The 19,406-nt window shown below is 37.4% G+C and overlaps 1 protein-coding gene across 2 annotated transcripts in view; it reads right to left on the reverse strand.

Moving 5' to 3' along the window:
- Positions 1 to 19,406, reverse strand: part of SLIT3 (slit guidance ligand 3) — a 519,652-nt gene that overhangs the window by 485,104 nt on the left and 15,142 nt on the right. For both annotated transcript variants that reach the window (XM_054216868.1, XM_054216869.1), the window contains 2 exons: positions 8,076 to 8,147; positions 3,213 to 3,284 (listed from right to left, as the gene is read on the reverse strand). In XM_054216868.1, the coding sequence (XP_054072843.1) occupies positions 3,213 to 3,284; positions 8,076 to 8,147 (144 nt within the window). The remainder of the gene's footprint in view (positions 1 to 3,212; positions 3,285 to 8,075; positions 8,148 to 19,406) is intronic.

Consider the following 19,406-nt stretch of genomic DNA (forward strand, 5'->3'; position numbering starts at 1 on the left):
CGTGGGCTCTACAAACACCAGTTTCTCCACCTCAGTACTACGCAGTGCAAGAGCTCTGTTTGAGGCTCAACAACGATGCAACAGGTAGAATGTAGTAAGCTGTATGCACCGATTGTATCTATTAATGTTGACATTTTATGGTCAGCTACCTCATTGCTAATCTTTATGTTTTGGAATAAAACCTCTAGAAACTTATTGGAATAAAAACACTAGAAACATTTCTGGTTTTCCACTATGGTAAGTGCCACTGGATATTCTCAAGAATTCTGAGTCTTAGGACTCAGGAGAACAACTTACACGAAAGACACTGGATTTTGCTAAGAGGCAATGGTAAAAATTCTTGCATATTTGGAAAGTTGAGTAAAAATATGCCAAAGAAAGAAGTGGCTTCTACCTTCCACATCACTTCATTTCTCAATTTTGTACTGTTTGTCATTTTAAGATACTTCACATTATGTGCTTCCTTCAATTGATATTGCCAGACTTTACTAAGATAATATGCAGTTTTGACAATATCCTGCCCTGTACCCATACCTTTAGATGCTCCATTGGTATTGTGAGCATTAATCTCCCACCAAAAAAAATAAATTAAAAAATAAAACATCAGAGTAAAATCCAAATAACTAGAGAGCCATCATCATGGTGTTTTTGGCAGCAGTAACTAACGGTTTACAGACATTTTATTTAAAATTTACTTAAGGCTGTTATGCAGAACATTTCAAAGAAAATTCTGGTGATTTACTCAGTTAATAATGATGTATTTGCTTCAATAGCCAGACAAGTGAAAATATATTGAGCTAAAATAATATTCACCTAATGTTATGCCCTTTGAATGATTACATGAGGCGGGGCGTGCAACAATATACTTCCACTGTTACTTTGAATGAAAGACCTTTCTATACAATATTTTGCCAGGAATAGAAATTACTCCTGTTTTCTAAAGTCTGACCCAATGCAGCTGCTTTGTTTAAAAAGAAGTTAATGATTACTTTTGCATCCACTTTAATAGATCAAAAAAGAACATTGTTCCAAAAATCGAAGCAATATAAGCAATTTTTATTTATTTGAAAGAAATTAAATGGGAAAAAAGCCAGGTTTTTTTTAAATTCAACCATCATACTTTCTTCATTAACGTTTTGCAATGTTTGACAATACTTAATAAAATAGCTTTAATATTACCTAAAATGTTGCAATTTAGCCTTTATAAGTTACGCCAAACTTTCCACAGTTCATTCTCCAAAGCCTACTGACTCATAGCAAAAAAAGAAGTAATCAAATTTATAGTTTTGTCCTAAAAATGATTTAAGCTAAAATACCAAAGTGTTGCAAGTTTCCAGGCCTCCCTTTCACTACATTCATTTAGGAAATATTTTAATGACAGGCAATCCTAAAAAAGAAGCAGAGATGCAGTATGTTTAACAGGCCAAGTTAAGAGTTCACACAGGAAAAGTAGTAATACTTTCAAACATCACATACTTAAACCGACACTATTAAAGGTATCATATTTCCTAACTTCTGGTTTCACAAAATACATTATTTTCATTTGTAGAGCTGGGTCGACAGAAAAACAACACATTAAGACAATAATTGAGTATCATTTCTGGTTACTAATAGCCAGCCCTTCTCCCAGATTTTTTTCAAAACTCATTTCGTAGTTTAACTCAATCTATCTTTATTTAGAGATATGAGAAATATACATATACACACACATATATAAATACAAATATATACATATACGTAAATACACACAAATATATATACACACATATATATAAGATGAGCTCAAAACTAGGACTTCTTAGTTAAGATACTGACTCTCAAAGATGAGCTATAAAATGATCAAACTGTTTTCTACAGTGTCAGACTATGCTTAATTTTGGAAAATTTAGCTGGATATTATTTTTTACTCTCATAGAAATGTGAAATAAATCAGCTGTGGCAAAACTCTTGTCCTGAAAGTGCTTTCTAATTGAATATAGGTACCAGGAACTGAAAAGATGGGTTATAATCAGAATTTAAAGCTCATCTCCCTTATTTCCATAAACGGAGCTTTGTAATCCAAGACAAAAATCCTGAGTACGTTAATTTTAAAAGTCCAAGGCACTAGTCAAACTTAAACACAAATCTAATCCTGAGATCATCTGAAACAGTTTTAGTACAGCATATGGTCAATACTCCAGACTTCTCTTGAACAAGTGCTAGTGGGAACCTAACTCCTGAAAGCTGCTTTAGAAAATATCAGTTAGAAAATACCAAGTCCTATGACAAATGCCTTGCAGATAACTCAGTTAACAATCAAGCATATAAGAACCTGCTTCTCCATTTAACAAAGAGGCATTCCAAACCAGCATGCGCTTTCATTCTAGTCACCTGCCTCTAACAAATCATAATTCCCTTAACTATTTCAGTATTAGAGAATTGTTCTGCTCCCATCATAAGCAGACAAAATTAACCTAGCTTCATGATAATGCTAATCAATCAGTACACCCAACTAAGAGTAGCAATTGGATATAGCACTACTTTTATACTTTTTGATATTTAATTTTACACACTTGCAGGGCCTTACAGAGACCTTACAGTTCTCTGTAAGTCAGATTCTGAATTAGGAGACCTCTAAATTCAACTTTAAAAAAATAAATTTAATTGCTATCAAAAGCAGAGCAAATCTACAGTCTTTTCTCCATTAAGTCCAACACAATACCCTGGAATCCACTAGTATCGGTGGCATTATACAACTTCAAAGGAAATGAAGCTAATCAGAAAATTAAGTTTAAAGGCAGTTTTAGAAATACTGTGGTTCTCAAAGGAGAAAACTGCAACTTCAATTACCGTAAGTTTATATCTATAAAAATAAAAACATATATACTATATATATGTAATATAATGAAATTATTATAAACAAATCTTTCTTCACCTACATATCAATTTTAAGAGTTGCCGAGATAATGTCATTTTGATAACGTTGTTAAGATTCTGCTGTCACTGACAGTTCTATTTTCTTGGCAAGCAATTGTACATATTATCTCGAGTATTAGCTATCATGCAATATAAAGTCAACTGTGTTTAAGAGCATGCTTTAATTTAGGGAGGTACCCATCTCTCTCTTCCTTAAAGGAAGTTAATTTTATAATCATTAAAGACTATGGATTACCACTAACAGTGAGGTAGAAAACCTGTAGATTTGCCATAGGTATATAAATATAGATACTTACAGCCGTTCCAGTTGTTTTAGATCCTGAAATGCTCCACGTTCTATCACACTGATCTGATTTTCTTCCAAGTGTCTGCAATTCCAGAAATGCCAGTTAATTTTAAGACAACAGAATAAAAGAGCTTCCCCACTTCTCTTCACACATGCTACAAAACTGCTTTTCACAGAAGTACCAAGTTACAATTAGAGATTATTAAAAATATCTGGACAGAACAGCACTGTTTCTTCTGGTCACTAACAGGAAACTGATTCAAAAATTGTCTCCTGAATGCCAGATTTGGTAAACATTTTTGTTCCTAAACTTTTAAAATCATAACTGTTATGCTCAGGAAGGTGTTGGTCTAGAGGATGATTGTTACATCCTTAGTATATTACTCTTTATGGAATGTAATTGAGATAACTGGTTCCTACAGCCCACAGCAGAAACCCACTCAACGTCAACGTATTTTTTTGTCCAACCTTTACGTTCTGCAGAGATTTCAGGCTTGCCCCGGAGTAAGCCCTTTGTAAGTAATCCAAAGGGGTTCAACCCCTCCAGAAATACAGCCAAGGCAGCTGTGTGTGACAACTGCACACAGTCCCACTGTACAATAGGCTGCAAAAGCCGAAGGGAGAAGTCCCATATTTCCACAATGTCTGACACTGCTTTTCTTCACCCCCTCAGGATAAGTTTTAAGTAACAGCAGCTGGTTTCTCTTTGATTTACACTGTGCAGGAAACAACTATTCATTTATACAGCAGAAATGTTCTTTTATAGGTGAAGTAGAAGCCGAGGAATAGAGATACCAATAGCCCCATTTAAGCTGACCTTTTTCCTTCCAGCACACACCCATTTTCTGCTTCTGTAAGAGCACTCAGGCACATGGACTAGATCTCTAGGCTCTCTGAACATTTTGTGTGGCTTCAGCTAAAACACAGAAAGGAAGAACTTCACACACAGTAAGGCTGGGCTTGGCCAAGACTAACTAGTGCACTATCCTGCCCGTTCTCAAGAGCCGCTGCTCTGCACTCTGTCCTCTGAGGATGCTCAGAGCAGATCAAGTGGATCGCAGTTGAGAAAACAGACAGCAAGAGAGTATTCCTCAGCTAAGGCCACATATGAAGATCAAAAAATAAAATTAAAAAAACCCAAACATATAAGCCAGAGGGGCATGCTCCTAATGGGAAGGGGAAGAAAAACTGCATGAGGAAAGGGGAAAAAATTCAAAGTTATAAGCAACAAAAGGAAAAGGTGCACTAAGGAATATTTTGCAATTATGTTGTCAGTTTGAGACTGGAAGCTTTTTTCTGTTGTATCATTCTACCAGTTTCTGCATCTTTTCCAGATCACTCACATTCTAATGTCTGGAAACAGGACTAGACTACCTTTCTAGGAACTCTGAGACAGAGTATAAGTATGTTATGCTTCCTGAGCATAACAGTTATGATTTTAAAAGTTTAGGAACAAAAACGTTTACCAAATCTGGCATTCAGGAGACAATTTTTGAATACATACTATACACCCATCCATGGTGGGGTTCCCCCCCATACGCACATGGAAGAAAAAATAGGGTGTCAGTAACGTAGAATAGCCAGAATTATGAAGAGATGGGAGAAAATGAAGAAAGAATAAGAAAAATCTGAAGGACTTCTAGAGAGCAAAAAGTGCACAAAGTAAAAAAGAAAACCCGCAAACACATACCAGATATGACAGGAACATGCAGAATAGGGAAATACACAACAGTGAACAAAAACGAGCACATCAGCAGACAATGAAACGGCCATGTCTTGGGTTTCAGATGGTCAGCATACATTGGAAGACAAAACCAATATAAAAACATACGTATTTTTAATAGGTGTATTTCAGTTTTATTCCTAATGACTTGCATGGCAAACACCATACTACTCAAAGGCTGAACAAACATGTTCCATAAACCTGCAATGAACACAGAACAAAAAATGCAAATAGAGGTAGCAGTTGCAAATTTTGCTTATTGTTAAGGACCTTCAGAATAAGTGACTGCAGCGGCATTAGGCAATGTCTGACACCATAAAAAACCAGCAAAACCAAAACAACTACTGACATTAATGCTAGTACAGTACATGTACTTTAATGGACTTCCAAAATGGTATTGACAGTTGGGATGGGAGCCAAGGAAATCTAAGTGACTCTACTGCTAGAGTTGAGAGAAACCACAGGAACAAAAACTCTTCCAATAGATTTGAAATGTTTTCTTACTATATGACAACTTGTTCAAAAGCGTTAAGGTAGCAGGGGAAAAGACTCGCCTTCTCAGTGACAGGATTCAATTAATTCATTGATTGAATTATCACTAAATAACTGCAACAGTTCAACAGTTGCAGTTTTAAGGACTTATTTTAGAAGATACACAAAGCAAAACATTGACTGCAGAAGGTAATCTTAAGAATTACAGAAGAGAATTTTCAGGGGGTGCTGGTGAGATTACTTGGGCGTTTCTTAACTTCTGATAGCTTTTTCTCTCAGAAGAAAGGGTCAGAGCGGTAAAACCAACTGACCTCTGACAGTGATGGTGTCTTGGTTACTAAAACTTGGAATTAAGCACAAGAGTTTAGTAAAATACTGCTAGTGAACTAGGTGGCACAAACACACAGAACATAGTCCCTATTATGTAAATTGCACTTGATAAACAGAACTAGATATCAATTATTTCTTTTTTTTTTTTTTGAAACAGTGAAATTAGAAATTTGAACTTACCCATTGGTTACTGTTAACATAAATACCTTGCATGTTTCAGAAACATTTTCAATAAAAACATCTCAGCCATTGCTTTTAAACATATAGATCTACACACATGCGTATATGATCTCCCCAATAACATCACAATGTTTCTGAGAAACTGGCAAGTTTGCATCACTACAGTAGCACTCAGTGCACCCAAATACAAGCCCAGTGAAGTCAGAAACTAAGTTACTTTAAATGGGAGCTCCAGAAATACTAACAACCTAAGAGCTTAGCCTCAACTAACTCTGTACATCACATTCGAAATTATTTTGTTTCCCTCATCTGTCTTTTTTTTGCCTCTCATATGTCCCTAAATATTTAAAGCTATATATGTGATTTTAAATATAAAAATAATGCAATGAACTTAATTTCCACAAAGCAAATACCAGATCCCCACAGTATTTCTTGCGGAGACATCAATATCTATGTCTGCTTCTATGTTGATGTGAAGGGTATCTAAACTACTTGAGCTAATTCTGAAAACCTGTTAGAGAAATTTCAAGGGTGTTGTGGTTTTGGCCAGATTGGCCAATCAGAACAACAGATGGCCCTCCCCCCATCTCTCCTCAGAGAGGAGGGGAAGAGAGAAGGAGATTTATGAGTTTAGAAAAAGAACTAAACTACTTTAATGAAAATAATAAATAAGGAAAGAAGAAATAATAATAGAATAATCAAAATTAAAGAGAAAAAAACAGTATACAATATATACAAAACCGTATCCAGCTCCCAGGATGACGATCGCGCCATCCGCAGACACAGGGAAAGTCCCAGACTGGAGCCAGTGAGGGACAGGAGCTGAATTCCGGAACTAGAGTCAGGAATGCTCAGATCCGGATCAAAGGCAGATGAACAGACAGGGTCCTCCTCAAACATCGACCATTGAAGAAAGAGCAAACCAAAGCAGCCTTGTCCCTTTGATCCCTCAGCTTTTATACTGAGTGTGATGCAGGTGGGATGGAATACCCTGCTGGTCAGCTTTGGGTCACCTGTCCCATTCTGCTCCTCCCTGCAGGTGGGACCCCTCTACACTTCTCCACTTCCAACCCTCTAACGGGGCAAACAGCAAAGTTAGCTGACCTTGGTTGTTGTAGCAATAAGTCTAAGCAAGAGCCCCTGTGCATACCATTCCTTGGTATAACCAGGTCTTATCACTCTGAGAGTGAACAGTTTCTGAACAATACGCTGTTAATTTCAGACTTTAGTCAGTTAGATGAGACCCAGCTAAAAAGTAAAATTACAAACCAGAAAATTGGTTCTGTTTTACCTCAAACCAGGACAAAGGGGAAAAGCTAGTTTACTTCAAACAGAACCTCCAACTTTTCTGAAAGGACTGAAACAGCTTCAAAATTTATTTCTTGTTCTTTTAACCCAAGATTATTTTCTTAAGAAAAAAGGTCTATGTATAACTACAATAAATATCTATGAAGTAGTCCTAATATTCATCACTAAATTAGTGGTGCCATTTGATGTTCACAGAAGAGAAAACAGAAAATCAGGAATGACAAATTCTGTAGACTGATGCGTCTCCTTTTGATGTTCAAGGCCCATTTAGAGGTACAGTTAAGCTCTCAACTGATACTTTTAGATCAAGAGACAGCACCACCTAAAATTTTTGTATTTATTAGTTCTCATATTAGACTAAAAAAATTCACAGGTTTCCTTGTATACAACTTCTAGGAGCTATCCTTAATCAAGTTCTCCTTAATATTCTGCAAAAGTGCTACTAATGGGACTGTACCTTAAAGTGACCAAAAGCTCAAAGTCCTATTCACTAGTGTTTTGCTAGAATGGATTTATGCATAAGGGATTGTAAAGTGGACCAAAGTTTTTACCACAGTATTTACGAAAAGCCAGTAAGAAATACAAACAATTAAATAGCTCTGAAACTACATTCAGACTTTTAGCATGGAACTAAAATTTAGTGTTTCACATCACAAACTGTTCCAGTTGCTGGTTTAAAAAGAATACTAATAACTGAATAGTGTGCAGAAATTATTATTTCATGAAATGAAGTTGTTTCATGAAACATGAAATTATTTCATCTCTAGAATTATGGACATTCTTAGTACGAGCACCCTAAAATAGTCTTGTAAAGACAGACAAGTTTTGTGTTATACTCACAAGACACGGAGATTCTTCAGTCCTGTGAAGTCCGTCTTTGTGATTCTTGTGATGTTATTTTTTTCTAGATCACTGCAGAGGAAAAGGAAACCAACATTCAGACACTGACAGCCAAAATTCTGTTAGCAGAAAGAACCTTCATCATTGGGAACATCTATCAGCTGCTCAAATTGTGCAAACTAACATTTCCATTAAAATATCAAAAACCAAGTCATCAATCCTGATGCATTTTGCCTCCTCCTCTGAGTAGGTTGTTCTCATACAAGAAGTTTCTTCCATTTTTATTTCTAGTATTGGTGCTTACTATATGCTTCTTTCTCCCTCAAGACTGCAATCTTGTAAGAGGCTAAAAATACGCAAGACTCAATGGGTACAATACAGATAAAACAGAGTACTCAGCCCCAAAATGAAATTGAACTCGGGTTATTCTAAACCCACGTGAGTCTAGCCTGCTGCAGAAACTTTGGCTACACAGAGCTTGAGGAGAGAACAACTTTATTTAGTGACTCCTAAGTGTAGTTCTACCCAGATGATTGGAAGATTTGCAAAGTTACAGAACAGCTTATAGTGTGTTTTTTTCAAGCATATTAACTGGGCAGCCTCCTGATGCCAGCTTTTTGGAAATACTGGTTTTCAGAAGATACTGTTAATCACAGTGACCTGTTTCCCATGTGCATTCACCCTTTGCCAATTCCTACCTTCTGTCTTTAAACTCCCAATCTCTTAACACCTCTGTTATGCGCCAACACATTTTCCTCATGTGGTCACATACCAAGTATTACCTCCTGCACTCTGCTTCACTCTGTGCTAATTTATACTCTAGATTCAAAATTAATAAGTAACTGGCATCTTTTCCACAACAGGGAAAACCCACTGTAACTAGACCTTGAGCTGCCCACTTTTCTGCAGCTTTTCTTTGGAGTGAGCACACTAAAAATGCAGAATATTTTCATGTCTAAACTTATATCTTAATAGAACGGACATCATAATAAAACACTCTGGTTTGAGACAAATTCTATTCAATTCAAAGTTGAGTCTAATTAAAAATAAAGTAATTTATAAGCTAATCCTTCTTGCAAGACCGATCCTATATTTAAGGATTATTCTCAGTACACTAGCTTTAGCATTTTAGAGCCTTCAGAGTCACAACAGACCAAGAATAACTCCTTTTGTTTCCCAAGGTACAGAGTCTTCCTGTCATTTTATTTCAAAAGAGTATACCAAATACCTGCTGGTGCTATAGGTCTTTTGTTGCTGTTTTCTCTCCTCTAGACTTGCCTTTGTTTGGCACCCTTAAAGTTCTCCTGGTTGAACGTGCCCCATTGTTGGAGATCTGGTTTTTGTTGGGTTCCGCCCCCCCCCCCCCCGACCCCGACCAGATTGTTCTTCCTGACCTATTGCTAACCAACAGGGACAAGACAAAAAGACAAAGAGCTAGGCTTTCTTCCTGGTTGTCAGCCATGCTTACTTTAACACAAGCAGCAAACCAGATATACTCTCCATAAAGTCACCACAGATTTGTTCTGAGTGTCAGTTTCCTAGATACAAGAAGCCTTTTATGAAAAATAAATGTTCTAACATTGGAGTAAACTTTTTTCTTCCAAGTCATTTTTTATGTCTGCCAAAAGCTGCTAAATATCAAAAATACAAGCCTTTGGGGTAACAGCTTTCATGCCAAAAAAGCATTCAATATTTTTCTAAAGATCCTGAGACTATAAATACATTCTGATAAGTTTTGTTGTCTATTGCCATCGAATAAAAACAATCTAATATGGAAAGTTAGCCATGAAGCTAGACATTCATTTTTAAAAAGAGAATATGAGATGACAACTCCACAGCAGGAAGTAAAGGCTTTTCCAATGCAATTATTTTTTACTGTAGTTCCTGCATTAACGTGCACCAGGATACAACTCTTTCATATTACAAGGTTCAATTTCTCTCCTCTTTCTAGCAAAATTCAATGACAAAAAAGCAAGATTACAGGATTAAGTACATTGGGCAATCATCTGACACCTGCACAAACCCTGATCCTGAAATAATTTGTGAAAATCAGATGGGTGTTCCTAAGTGCTGTTTCAAGTTGATTATTTCTCTAGGTACAAGAAGGAATTCCAGGAAGAAAGAGAAGTCAGAACTTCCAGGAATGCCTCAACTATCACGTTTGTATTCTGAAAAATGCTGCATAGATGGCTGTCTTGGATGGCTTCTAAGTGCCTAGCAAGTAATACTGCAAACAAAATGCAAAAGCTCTTGAAGCATTGAGAAGAGCTGGATCATTTGTAATCATTCATATGTCATCCTACAGGAGGAAAAGCGCTCCTGGCTGGCACAATTTCCAGTAATTTTCTATCATACATACAGTTCCATACAAGCCTTCCAAGTGTGGCTACTACTTAACTCAGTTTTTTTTCACCTCACAGGAGGTCAGTTCTATCCTGTTAGTAGGATAGAACTACTAAGAAATTCATGAGTGTTCAAGCATAAATGATTATTTCTTTTGAATCAAGATCACTTTTTTCTGCCAACATGAAGTAATAGTCTAAGGCATTAAATAAAAAGCAATTGTCATGGTAACAAATTTCATTTTTCTAGTATGAACCACATTGTCAAATAAAGGCAGTTACACATTTTGAAGTTTAAGCTTGTTAAAAGGTACATCTTCAATATTCAGAGAAGAAACCGGACTGATTTTTTAGTATATCTACTAAATTCCCCAAATGCTTCTAACCATGATAATAAAGAGTTTTTTCCCCAATACTAACACCATCCTCCACTTATCAAAAGTGTAAATATTTAGATGAGTACAGGTAATTGTACTCATTCATCTGAGGAAATAACTCTTTGTATTCCTAAACATGTATAATTGTTTTCTCATGTGTTCCCTAAATCGCAGATGCAAACAGATAGGGAATTAAGCTCCTTTTAATGTCATTTTAACATGCTGGTGCATTCACTTAGTGGAAAAGAAAAACTTAAAAAAAAATACACCACAAAGTAAACTCAACACAGTTTGAGCCACTTCATAACTGAGGGTAGTCCGGTACTTAAAAGTCTGCAATGACGATGATTAAGCTTACAGTTCATGCTCACAAAAACCCCAGCCTATATGTCTACAGGATTTGTACCAGGAACAAACCAGCTACAGTTTAGGATCTCCATCTCTTCCACAGCAACTTAATTTGCCACAGTCAACAGGAAGAAAGAACAGATTAAGGATTAAAAAAAAGAAACCAAACCTAAAACTCAGACTAATGAGATTTTTTTCCTGAATTCTGCCATTAAAATAGAAGCCATATAGGCATGGAATAAATAATATTTTTGCGTATCTTTTTCAAGCTTTGTATCAAATCTTACAGTGAATCTGTCTAAGGTATAAGCAAGACTGGACTGAAGCAATATAAAATATACAGTAGAGCACAGAAGTGTTTTATAATATTGAAATCTATTTCTGATGGTTATTGACAAACATCAAATAATACTAATAAATTTTTTAAGTCATGAAATGGTTTAGAAACAGACCAAATAAACTTTTAAGAGTTATTTTATGCATCTTAGCACGGACATCCTTCAATAATAAACACATTCTTCTGTCAGGAAACCATTTTCTTTAGCATAGATGGGAACTAAGGATAATGATAAGGAGGTGATGGGAAAAAATTCCCTACATTTCCATTATATGAACAAGACAGACAGTATCCTTGCTTGACTTATGGCAACCGTATTTAAAAAAAATCCGTTAAAGAAAAAAAACCCCGCAAAACAACTACAGGGCGCTTTGATTGCAAGTACTAGCCACTCTCTTCCATTTGCCTTTATCCTGTCAATTGAATTGTGCTTTTCTCCAAGAATACCTTTGAATCACTGCCTACATTTTTCAGATTTTCCAGCTTAATTTCCTCTTCTGTTCTCAGTTCAGTTCTTCCACCCTGGTGCATCATTAACTACTCACTGGTGCACCAGCGTGACCTCGTTGCAAGCAGCATTGGAAAGAATTAAGTCTGGAGTAAACAACACATAAATAGCTTGTGTTTTACTCGCATGCAGTTTCCCATCTGCTTTTCATGTCATTCCTTCAGAAGTTTTCCCGTGCTTGTATCTCAGAAAAGGTCTAGCCAAGCACAGCACTAAGCTGGTCAGAATAGTCCAAGGCAGACAGGAGTCTGCTGAGGTATATGAGATGCCACAGTGCCATTGGCACCGCTTTTTGTCCATTTTGGTAAGACTTAATTCTCAGCACAGCTTTGCTCAACTGGAACAAGTGTATGCAGAACTGCATTCCTGTCATATACAACGCAATCTCTCCACCACCCCACCCCTCCTGCCCAGCCTGAGACCAATCCCACACATCACCTCTACGCCTCTCCACTTTCAGCCCCAAGAACACTCCTGCTGTTCAACATTCCCCTGGTGAAATCTGCAGCTCCCTATTCTGAAAAAGACTTTAACATTCCCTGATCAATACATATCTTGAGATTGCTTTCTCCTCTACTCCTGCCGATTGGCACAGCCTGTATTGTATACATAATATCAATCATTCTATATTAATCTCTTCTGAAGGTTAGTATGTAAGTCAAAGGTTTCCATTTGCCCAAGCAAAATTACTTGGGCAATACTCTAACTTTAAGGGGACCATTCTTCACAAGGTTCTCTTTCCTTAAACCATTTAGGATTTAATTGATAAGTGCCGCTTCTGTGTGTTTTAAAAAGCAGCATTCACCTTCTAAGCATTTGCCTGTCCCAGCGTGCTCTCCCTCAAGGCTGATCTGCCATTTGAAGAAAAACAGACTAAAAGTCTGATGAACTACTATGTAACACTTCCTCCTCCCGTTCACAGCAGGTCTAACACCACTGCAAAGCAGCCGATTGCCACAGGTTACCCCATTAGTGAATTAAGCTTTGTGACTGTGAAGTTACTGAACTAATGCAGACATTAGTGGTTTACAGCTGGTATTTGTGGGCAACATAGTATTTTATGTTTCCTTTATAAAGTTTGGCAGCTGGGTATGGGCCCACTAGTGGCTTTCAACTACAAAAAGCTAAACCTTAACATCTAATCTTGGTTAGCTTTCAAAGACATCAGCGTTCCTAAGAACTGCTGGAAGCAAACAGCTTTGAAAAGAAATCCTCTGGGTCAAGGACATGGGGAAAATTACACTAGGTGTAAAGGTGAACTTAATTTACATTTAACTTCAACAGATACCTATGTGCGGATACATTCATTCTACATAAAATTATAATTGTGCTGAATTCCTGCATTTTGCATATTATATGGAGCCAAACAGATCTTAGATCTTACTCAACCCATCTATCTCACCCCACACGTACAGAAGCCCAGCTACTATTCTTTGTCATTTCACATTCAGATAATATTGTCCCACCATCTAAGAAGATGCCAGTAAGGAATACAGGTCTCTTCTAGTGTGTCAGCAGCAAAGTTGATACCACTCAAAAAGAAACTGAAACTGTCATCTATACCAGCTTTAAAGCTTTTGGTTTTAGGTTTCTTGTGAATCTGTTTTTCTTTTTAGCACAGAACATGTTAAGGACAATGCAGGTATAGTGGCAGCTTTAAGAAAACAAACATGGAAGGAATTATTTCAGTGGGAATAGAAACATGAAGTGGACTAGAATGGTACAAGACATCATGAAAGTGACTTCAGATGAACTGTTAAAGGGAGCTTTACTCATAAACATGTCCTGCTATGTTCTAATAACAGTTTAATTCAATACATATTTTGTAGATGTTGAAAACTAAGTCACACAATGTACACACTTATTACAAACAGGGATGCTTAGAGCAACTGGAGCAAATCTTGCTTCATAGCAAGAATTCCCTCTGAATTGTTTCATCCTTCATTCTTTTCTAAAGACAATCTAGTGAATTTAAGACAGACTTTTAAATGTTTTAAAGCATCAACATTCTCTGGAGCATGCCATTATGCAGCTTCAAACAGCTCTAGGAGTACACAGCTTTCTCTGTTACATTACTCAGTTTCAGTTGATAATTATTCTGCTTAACTACTCAACTCTTCCAAAACATCCAGACACTGTTCTCAATCCCCACCTTCTTCCTTGGACTGTATAAAGTTTATGACTTGAGAAGTAAATCCACTTGCCACTTAGTACTACATGCTTCTGTCTTCTAGACTCACATACCTTGGCAAATACACACACTCATCTTAGACAGCTCTGAGCCTATACTTCCCTTATACACAAGATCAGAACTGACAACACATCTCCGCCGCAATAAACGTTACAACTCTTAGAAAAGAGCCAATAACAAAGGCAATCGGACACTGAAGTCTTGCAACAATCTTCAAATCAACAATTAAATACTTACATAAAAAATCCTCACACAAAATTCAAATCCTTTTGTATACAAAACAAAACACTACTAGATTGTAGCAAGTTGCTATTACTCAGATGTCATTTTACTGCCTGCTGCATCCCCTATGCATTGTAGTCTCCAAAATAATCCGAAGTTTGGGCCCTCATCATAGTTGTGAGTCTTGAACGTACCCAGGTGAGTCCCTAACTTAATTCCTCAACTCTTTCAAGACTACAGCATTTTTTTAAATCAGCTGCCCATTGGAACTACCTCTGGTTGCCTAGTTAGGCTTTTCTAGGCACACAGAAGCCAAAGTCAAAAGCCTTACTAAAGCATAAAACACAGTGGCATTCCTAACAACAAAACTGAAGATCATCTCTGATGTCCAATACTTTCACTGCAGTAGCTGGTTTTGTATGTCAATCACAAACACAAGTCCTAGATGGGCAGTATTTTGGAAAATAGTTATTAATCCATTCATCTTTAACCTAGGAAAATATTACACATAGTGAAAATACACACAAAGTGAAAATAACCTGCTATCTAAGGAAAAGGGAATCTACAGCAACAGCTGCAACCTCATTCAAGTCCTCAGATGTTTGTTCATTTATATTAATAAAGAACTCAATAAGAGCAGTAGAGAAACTGTATACTGTATTTAAGAAAAATTAACTGCTGTACACTTCAAAAGCCAGCCCTTACCCAAGTTACACAGCACTAGGATTCTTTCCTGTCCAACTGCTTCATAAGTAAGGTAAGCATGTATTTCTAGTCACAGAACCTCAAACATAAAATTCAGTTTTTGTTCCTGCTATGTTTTCGAAGTGCCTACTACATACCAGCTCAAAGGTATACACATTCAGGACAAACAAATCAGCATAAAACCCAATGCTCTGAAAAGAATCATGACTAAGCCAACACCCCCCCCATGTACTCTACAGGGAAGATGCATTTCTCTTCCTCATTTTTGCTATTTTCCAACCAGGGATGCACAGAATTTGTATGTCACACAGAACAACATACTTGGGAATTAATACAAATCTCCCTGGTCCCCTAACAATCAAACAGGTCAGGATCCAGCACACCACCTAGAACTCGCATCAAAATAAGCTTCAGCTAGGACACAATTCATGGAATCTCCGAAAATTTGGGAAGAAGAGAAGAAAAATAATTTCCCAATAAATTTAAGAGCAGCTGTTTTGAGGATATAGTACACATTCCTTGTTATGATTGATTTGTAATACATTCCAAAGGATTTATTTTAAATGACAAATCAACTTGGCAGTAACATTCAAAATGTGGGAGATAACAATTGAATCCAGATTCCCAAATCTGAAGAGTTAGTGACATTTTTCATTAGCCCAATTCCTCCAAATAACTCAAGCAGCACACATTATCGGGAAACAAGGCTTTTATTGTTTTGCCATTACACTGCTAAAGGACTTTGTCTATCCAAACCACCTGCTAGAATGACAGCTGAGTCATCCCCTTCAAATTTTCCTGTTGGATTTGTCTTCTCAGCCCCAAATCCCTACACAAGGTAACCATGAACACAAACACACAACACCTGAACCGGAGGAAACATGAATTTTCACAGGCAACAACCATTCACTTGGCTACCTACTGCACTCAAGAAGCTTAAAGCCACAAGGAATACCTTCCTGATTTTTATGAAAGCTACCTGTAGGGTTGGAGGCAAAAGGTTGTGCAGTAAAGCCCTCCTCTCTTTACAAGTACATTTGTTCTTAATTTGGGAACACACTAGCACAACCATAATCATTAACAGGAGAAAAATCCACTGCCATGTGCAAATGTATCTGTAAAGTAGCTTTTGGCTACCCTTCGCAGTCTTCACACACCCAGTATCTGTTTTATTATTTTAATCATTTTCCAGTATTTCTACTATGGAGTTAATTTGTCATTAATCAGTATGGACTGCCACTAGCCTCTTAACCTTAAATGACTATAATTCCCTATAAAAAGCGCTTGGCAATTCTCTTACGCCTTCAATCCAAGAACTTCAAAGTTACTATCATAAACTACTCAATTACAACACTACCCTAAAATCCTCTGGCAGCACAATCTGCGCATCTTCAGATTTAACATGTTTCCATCTCAACTTCTGTAACACGGGAAATAAAGTTCTGGGACTGGATTTTATGAAATACAAATTCCATTATTCCATTAGTTTCCAAATCACTTGGGCAAGTGTAAACATCACTTGTAAAGAAAGAGACAAAAACTTCAAAATCATGTTCAGCTGAAGTAATATAAATTTTTTAAAAAGATGGTGCATTCAATCTCTATGTAAGACTAAGTTATTTCTTCTTAAAACAAACAGTTGACTTTGCAAAGGAGCATAAGATTATTATTTTTAATTTTTTTACTGACTACTAGGAAGACTGATATTCTCTAAACATTTCATATCATCTAGTTAAATAGAAATAAAATTGTAAAGTCCTCCACTTAAGAGAAAATAAGCCTATGCAACAATTACAGGTGGGGCAGTGACTGACCAGGGAGTTGCTTTGCAGAAAAGGATCTTGGAGTCCCATCAGGCCACAAAACATCAGCCATGTGCCCTTGCAGCAGTGAAGGCCTCGACCAGACTGGACTAGCAAGACAAGTTTAAGAATTTGGAAGAATTGACGAGTCTCTTGTATCCTGTTTCAGGCTCCCCAGTACAAGAAAGGCACTGACAGATTGGAGAGAGCGAAGTAAAGAGCCACTGACACCATCAGAAAGCTGTAGCATATGAGGTACAAACAGAGGCTGAGGCTTGTTGAACCTAAATAAAAGGCTACAGGAAAATCTTGTTGCAGTCTATAACTACCTAGATAGGTAGGAGAATATAGACCCCCTTCTCTAATCTGCAGTAAAGCCACATGTGGAGGAACATTAGTAGAGAAGCAGCAAGCTCTGCCACAACCACCAGCTCTTGAAGGGATTCCGAAATATTCTGCACAGCTTCAGTAACGAGTACTGCACAGTGTATTAACATAGTAATATTGTGATCCAGTAATTTTGATATTGCTTGCTATTCATGTTAAACCAGAATAACAATAAACATACAATCCAACATTTAATGATTTTTGTTGCTGTTGTTGGATACAACCACATGTATGACACTGGATAGTTTCAGTCTCCAGAATAATTTAAATAGTAATTAAATAGCCACACAACAGTTGGAATGTACAAATTCTGTGCTGCAGTCCATCATACTTTTGTAACACACCTACATGATACAGCTTTTAATTCAAAAAAAATTAGATTGTTCCTTCTGATTACAGAAGGCTTTCAGGTATGACTCAGTCTGTTTTCTTTCTGTCTGAACAACGAGAAAACTGATCTTAGAGGTTAAGTGCCCTAATTTTGTGAATAACCTAATCATTCCTAAGCTATTACAGTAGTGCTTGGTTAATAACCCACATTAAGTGCCCAAATGATCTGGAACTGCTTACAGGCAACACACTTCTGTTCTCATCTTTATAAAAATACGAAAAATGACTTGGCAAACTATAGGTGTTAAGAACACCAAGAAAAAAATTACCTTTTGCAACCTGTGCAGTGGCCGAACTCCCCATAGAGCAAACTGCTGTTGAAAGTTGTACCTGAGACCTGCAGAAAGCAGCACATGGACTAATTCAAGTACTGTTTATTCCAAGGAAACATGTTTGTCCCAGGCCTGCAGAAACTCCTGACTAATTACTATAGTTTGCAGATTTTATTATATATATATAAAGGAAATGTTATGCTGGCAGAATAATGTTCTAACCTTATATTTTACACCCCCATGCCCTTCACCTTTGTCCTCAAAGTTCTGTAGTTACTCTTGATGTGCTCCAGATCTCACTTAGTAGTGTCATCTGTGCCTTTGTGAAAGATAAAGAGAGCCTGCAGGAAGAATAAAACAGGTTGAGAGGTTGTACTGGCACAATCCTCATGTGCCCGGGCACCAATACAAAGCTTATGAAACAAGCAGGAAGAGCTAATGTTTTGACTACACATGGAGCAACACACCACCACTGGAATAACTAACATGGTGGGACAGCTTTTGTAGTCACATGTGCGCTTGGCAATGGTTGAATACAAGGTTCTCAGTAAACACAGGCAAGGAAGAGGACAGGCTGCTCTTCATGTGAAGGAACAGCTCAAATGTCTGAAGCTCCTCTAAGGAGCAAGAGTCCCATTGAGTGTGCAAGTCTGGAGCAAAGGAGAGGTCAGTGAAGGTGACATTATGGTAGGAGTTCATTACCAACCACCTGCTCAGGATGAAGGAGGGAACAACACTCCTTACTGAGCAATGGGAGGAAGAGTCCAGATCAGAGACCCTGGTTCTTATGGGGAACTTGAATCTCTCTGATATTTGCTGGAAAGGCAGCACAGGGGCAGGCAAACAAGTCAGGAGGTTTCCACAGGGTGTCAGACATGGCTTCCTAAAATAGATGCTACATGGGCCAACCATGGGTTAAGTTTTCCCAATCTGCTACTCACAAATGATGAAATGGTTAGGAGTGAGATATTCAGTAGATTCCTTGGCTTTAGTGATCATGCAACAATGATATTCCAAAAGCTGAGGGGTGTAAGGAGGGTAAGTAGCAGAGCATAGAGCCTGGTCTTCAGGAGAGCAGAATTCAGTTCTGCAGATTTCTGAACTTTTTCAGAATTCAGGGGACTGATGGGGAACATCCTGTGGGAAGCAGCCTGGAACACCACAAGAACACTCCATTCAGATACTGAGGAAAATAAGCAAGTAGATCAAAATACCACCTAGGCTAAACAGGCATCTCACAACTGAGCTCCCATGCAGAAGAGAGCATATGGGACACAGGAGTACAGAAACATTGCCTAAACATTAAGTGATGGTATTTGGGAAGTCAAAGCTGAGCTAGAGTTCAAACTAGCAAGGGTCATCAAGAAAAGCTTCCAGCAGTACCTTAGCTTTAAAGGAATAAGGAAGATTTGATGGTTTAGTGTCAGACTGAGGTGCTTAATGCCTTCTT

Source organism: Rissa tridactyla, chromosome 11 (assembly GCF_028500815.1).
Source record: "Rissa tridactyla isolate bRisTri1 chromosome 11, bRisTri1.patW.cur.20221130, whole genome shotgun sequence".
NCBI classification, from domain to species: Eukaryota; Metazoa; Chordata; class Aves; order Charadriiformes; family Laridae; genus Rissa; species Rissa tridactyla.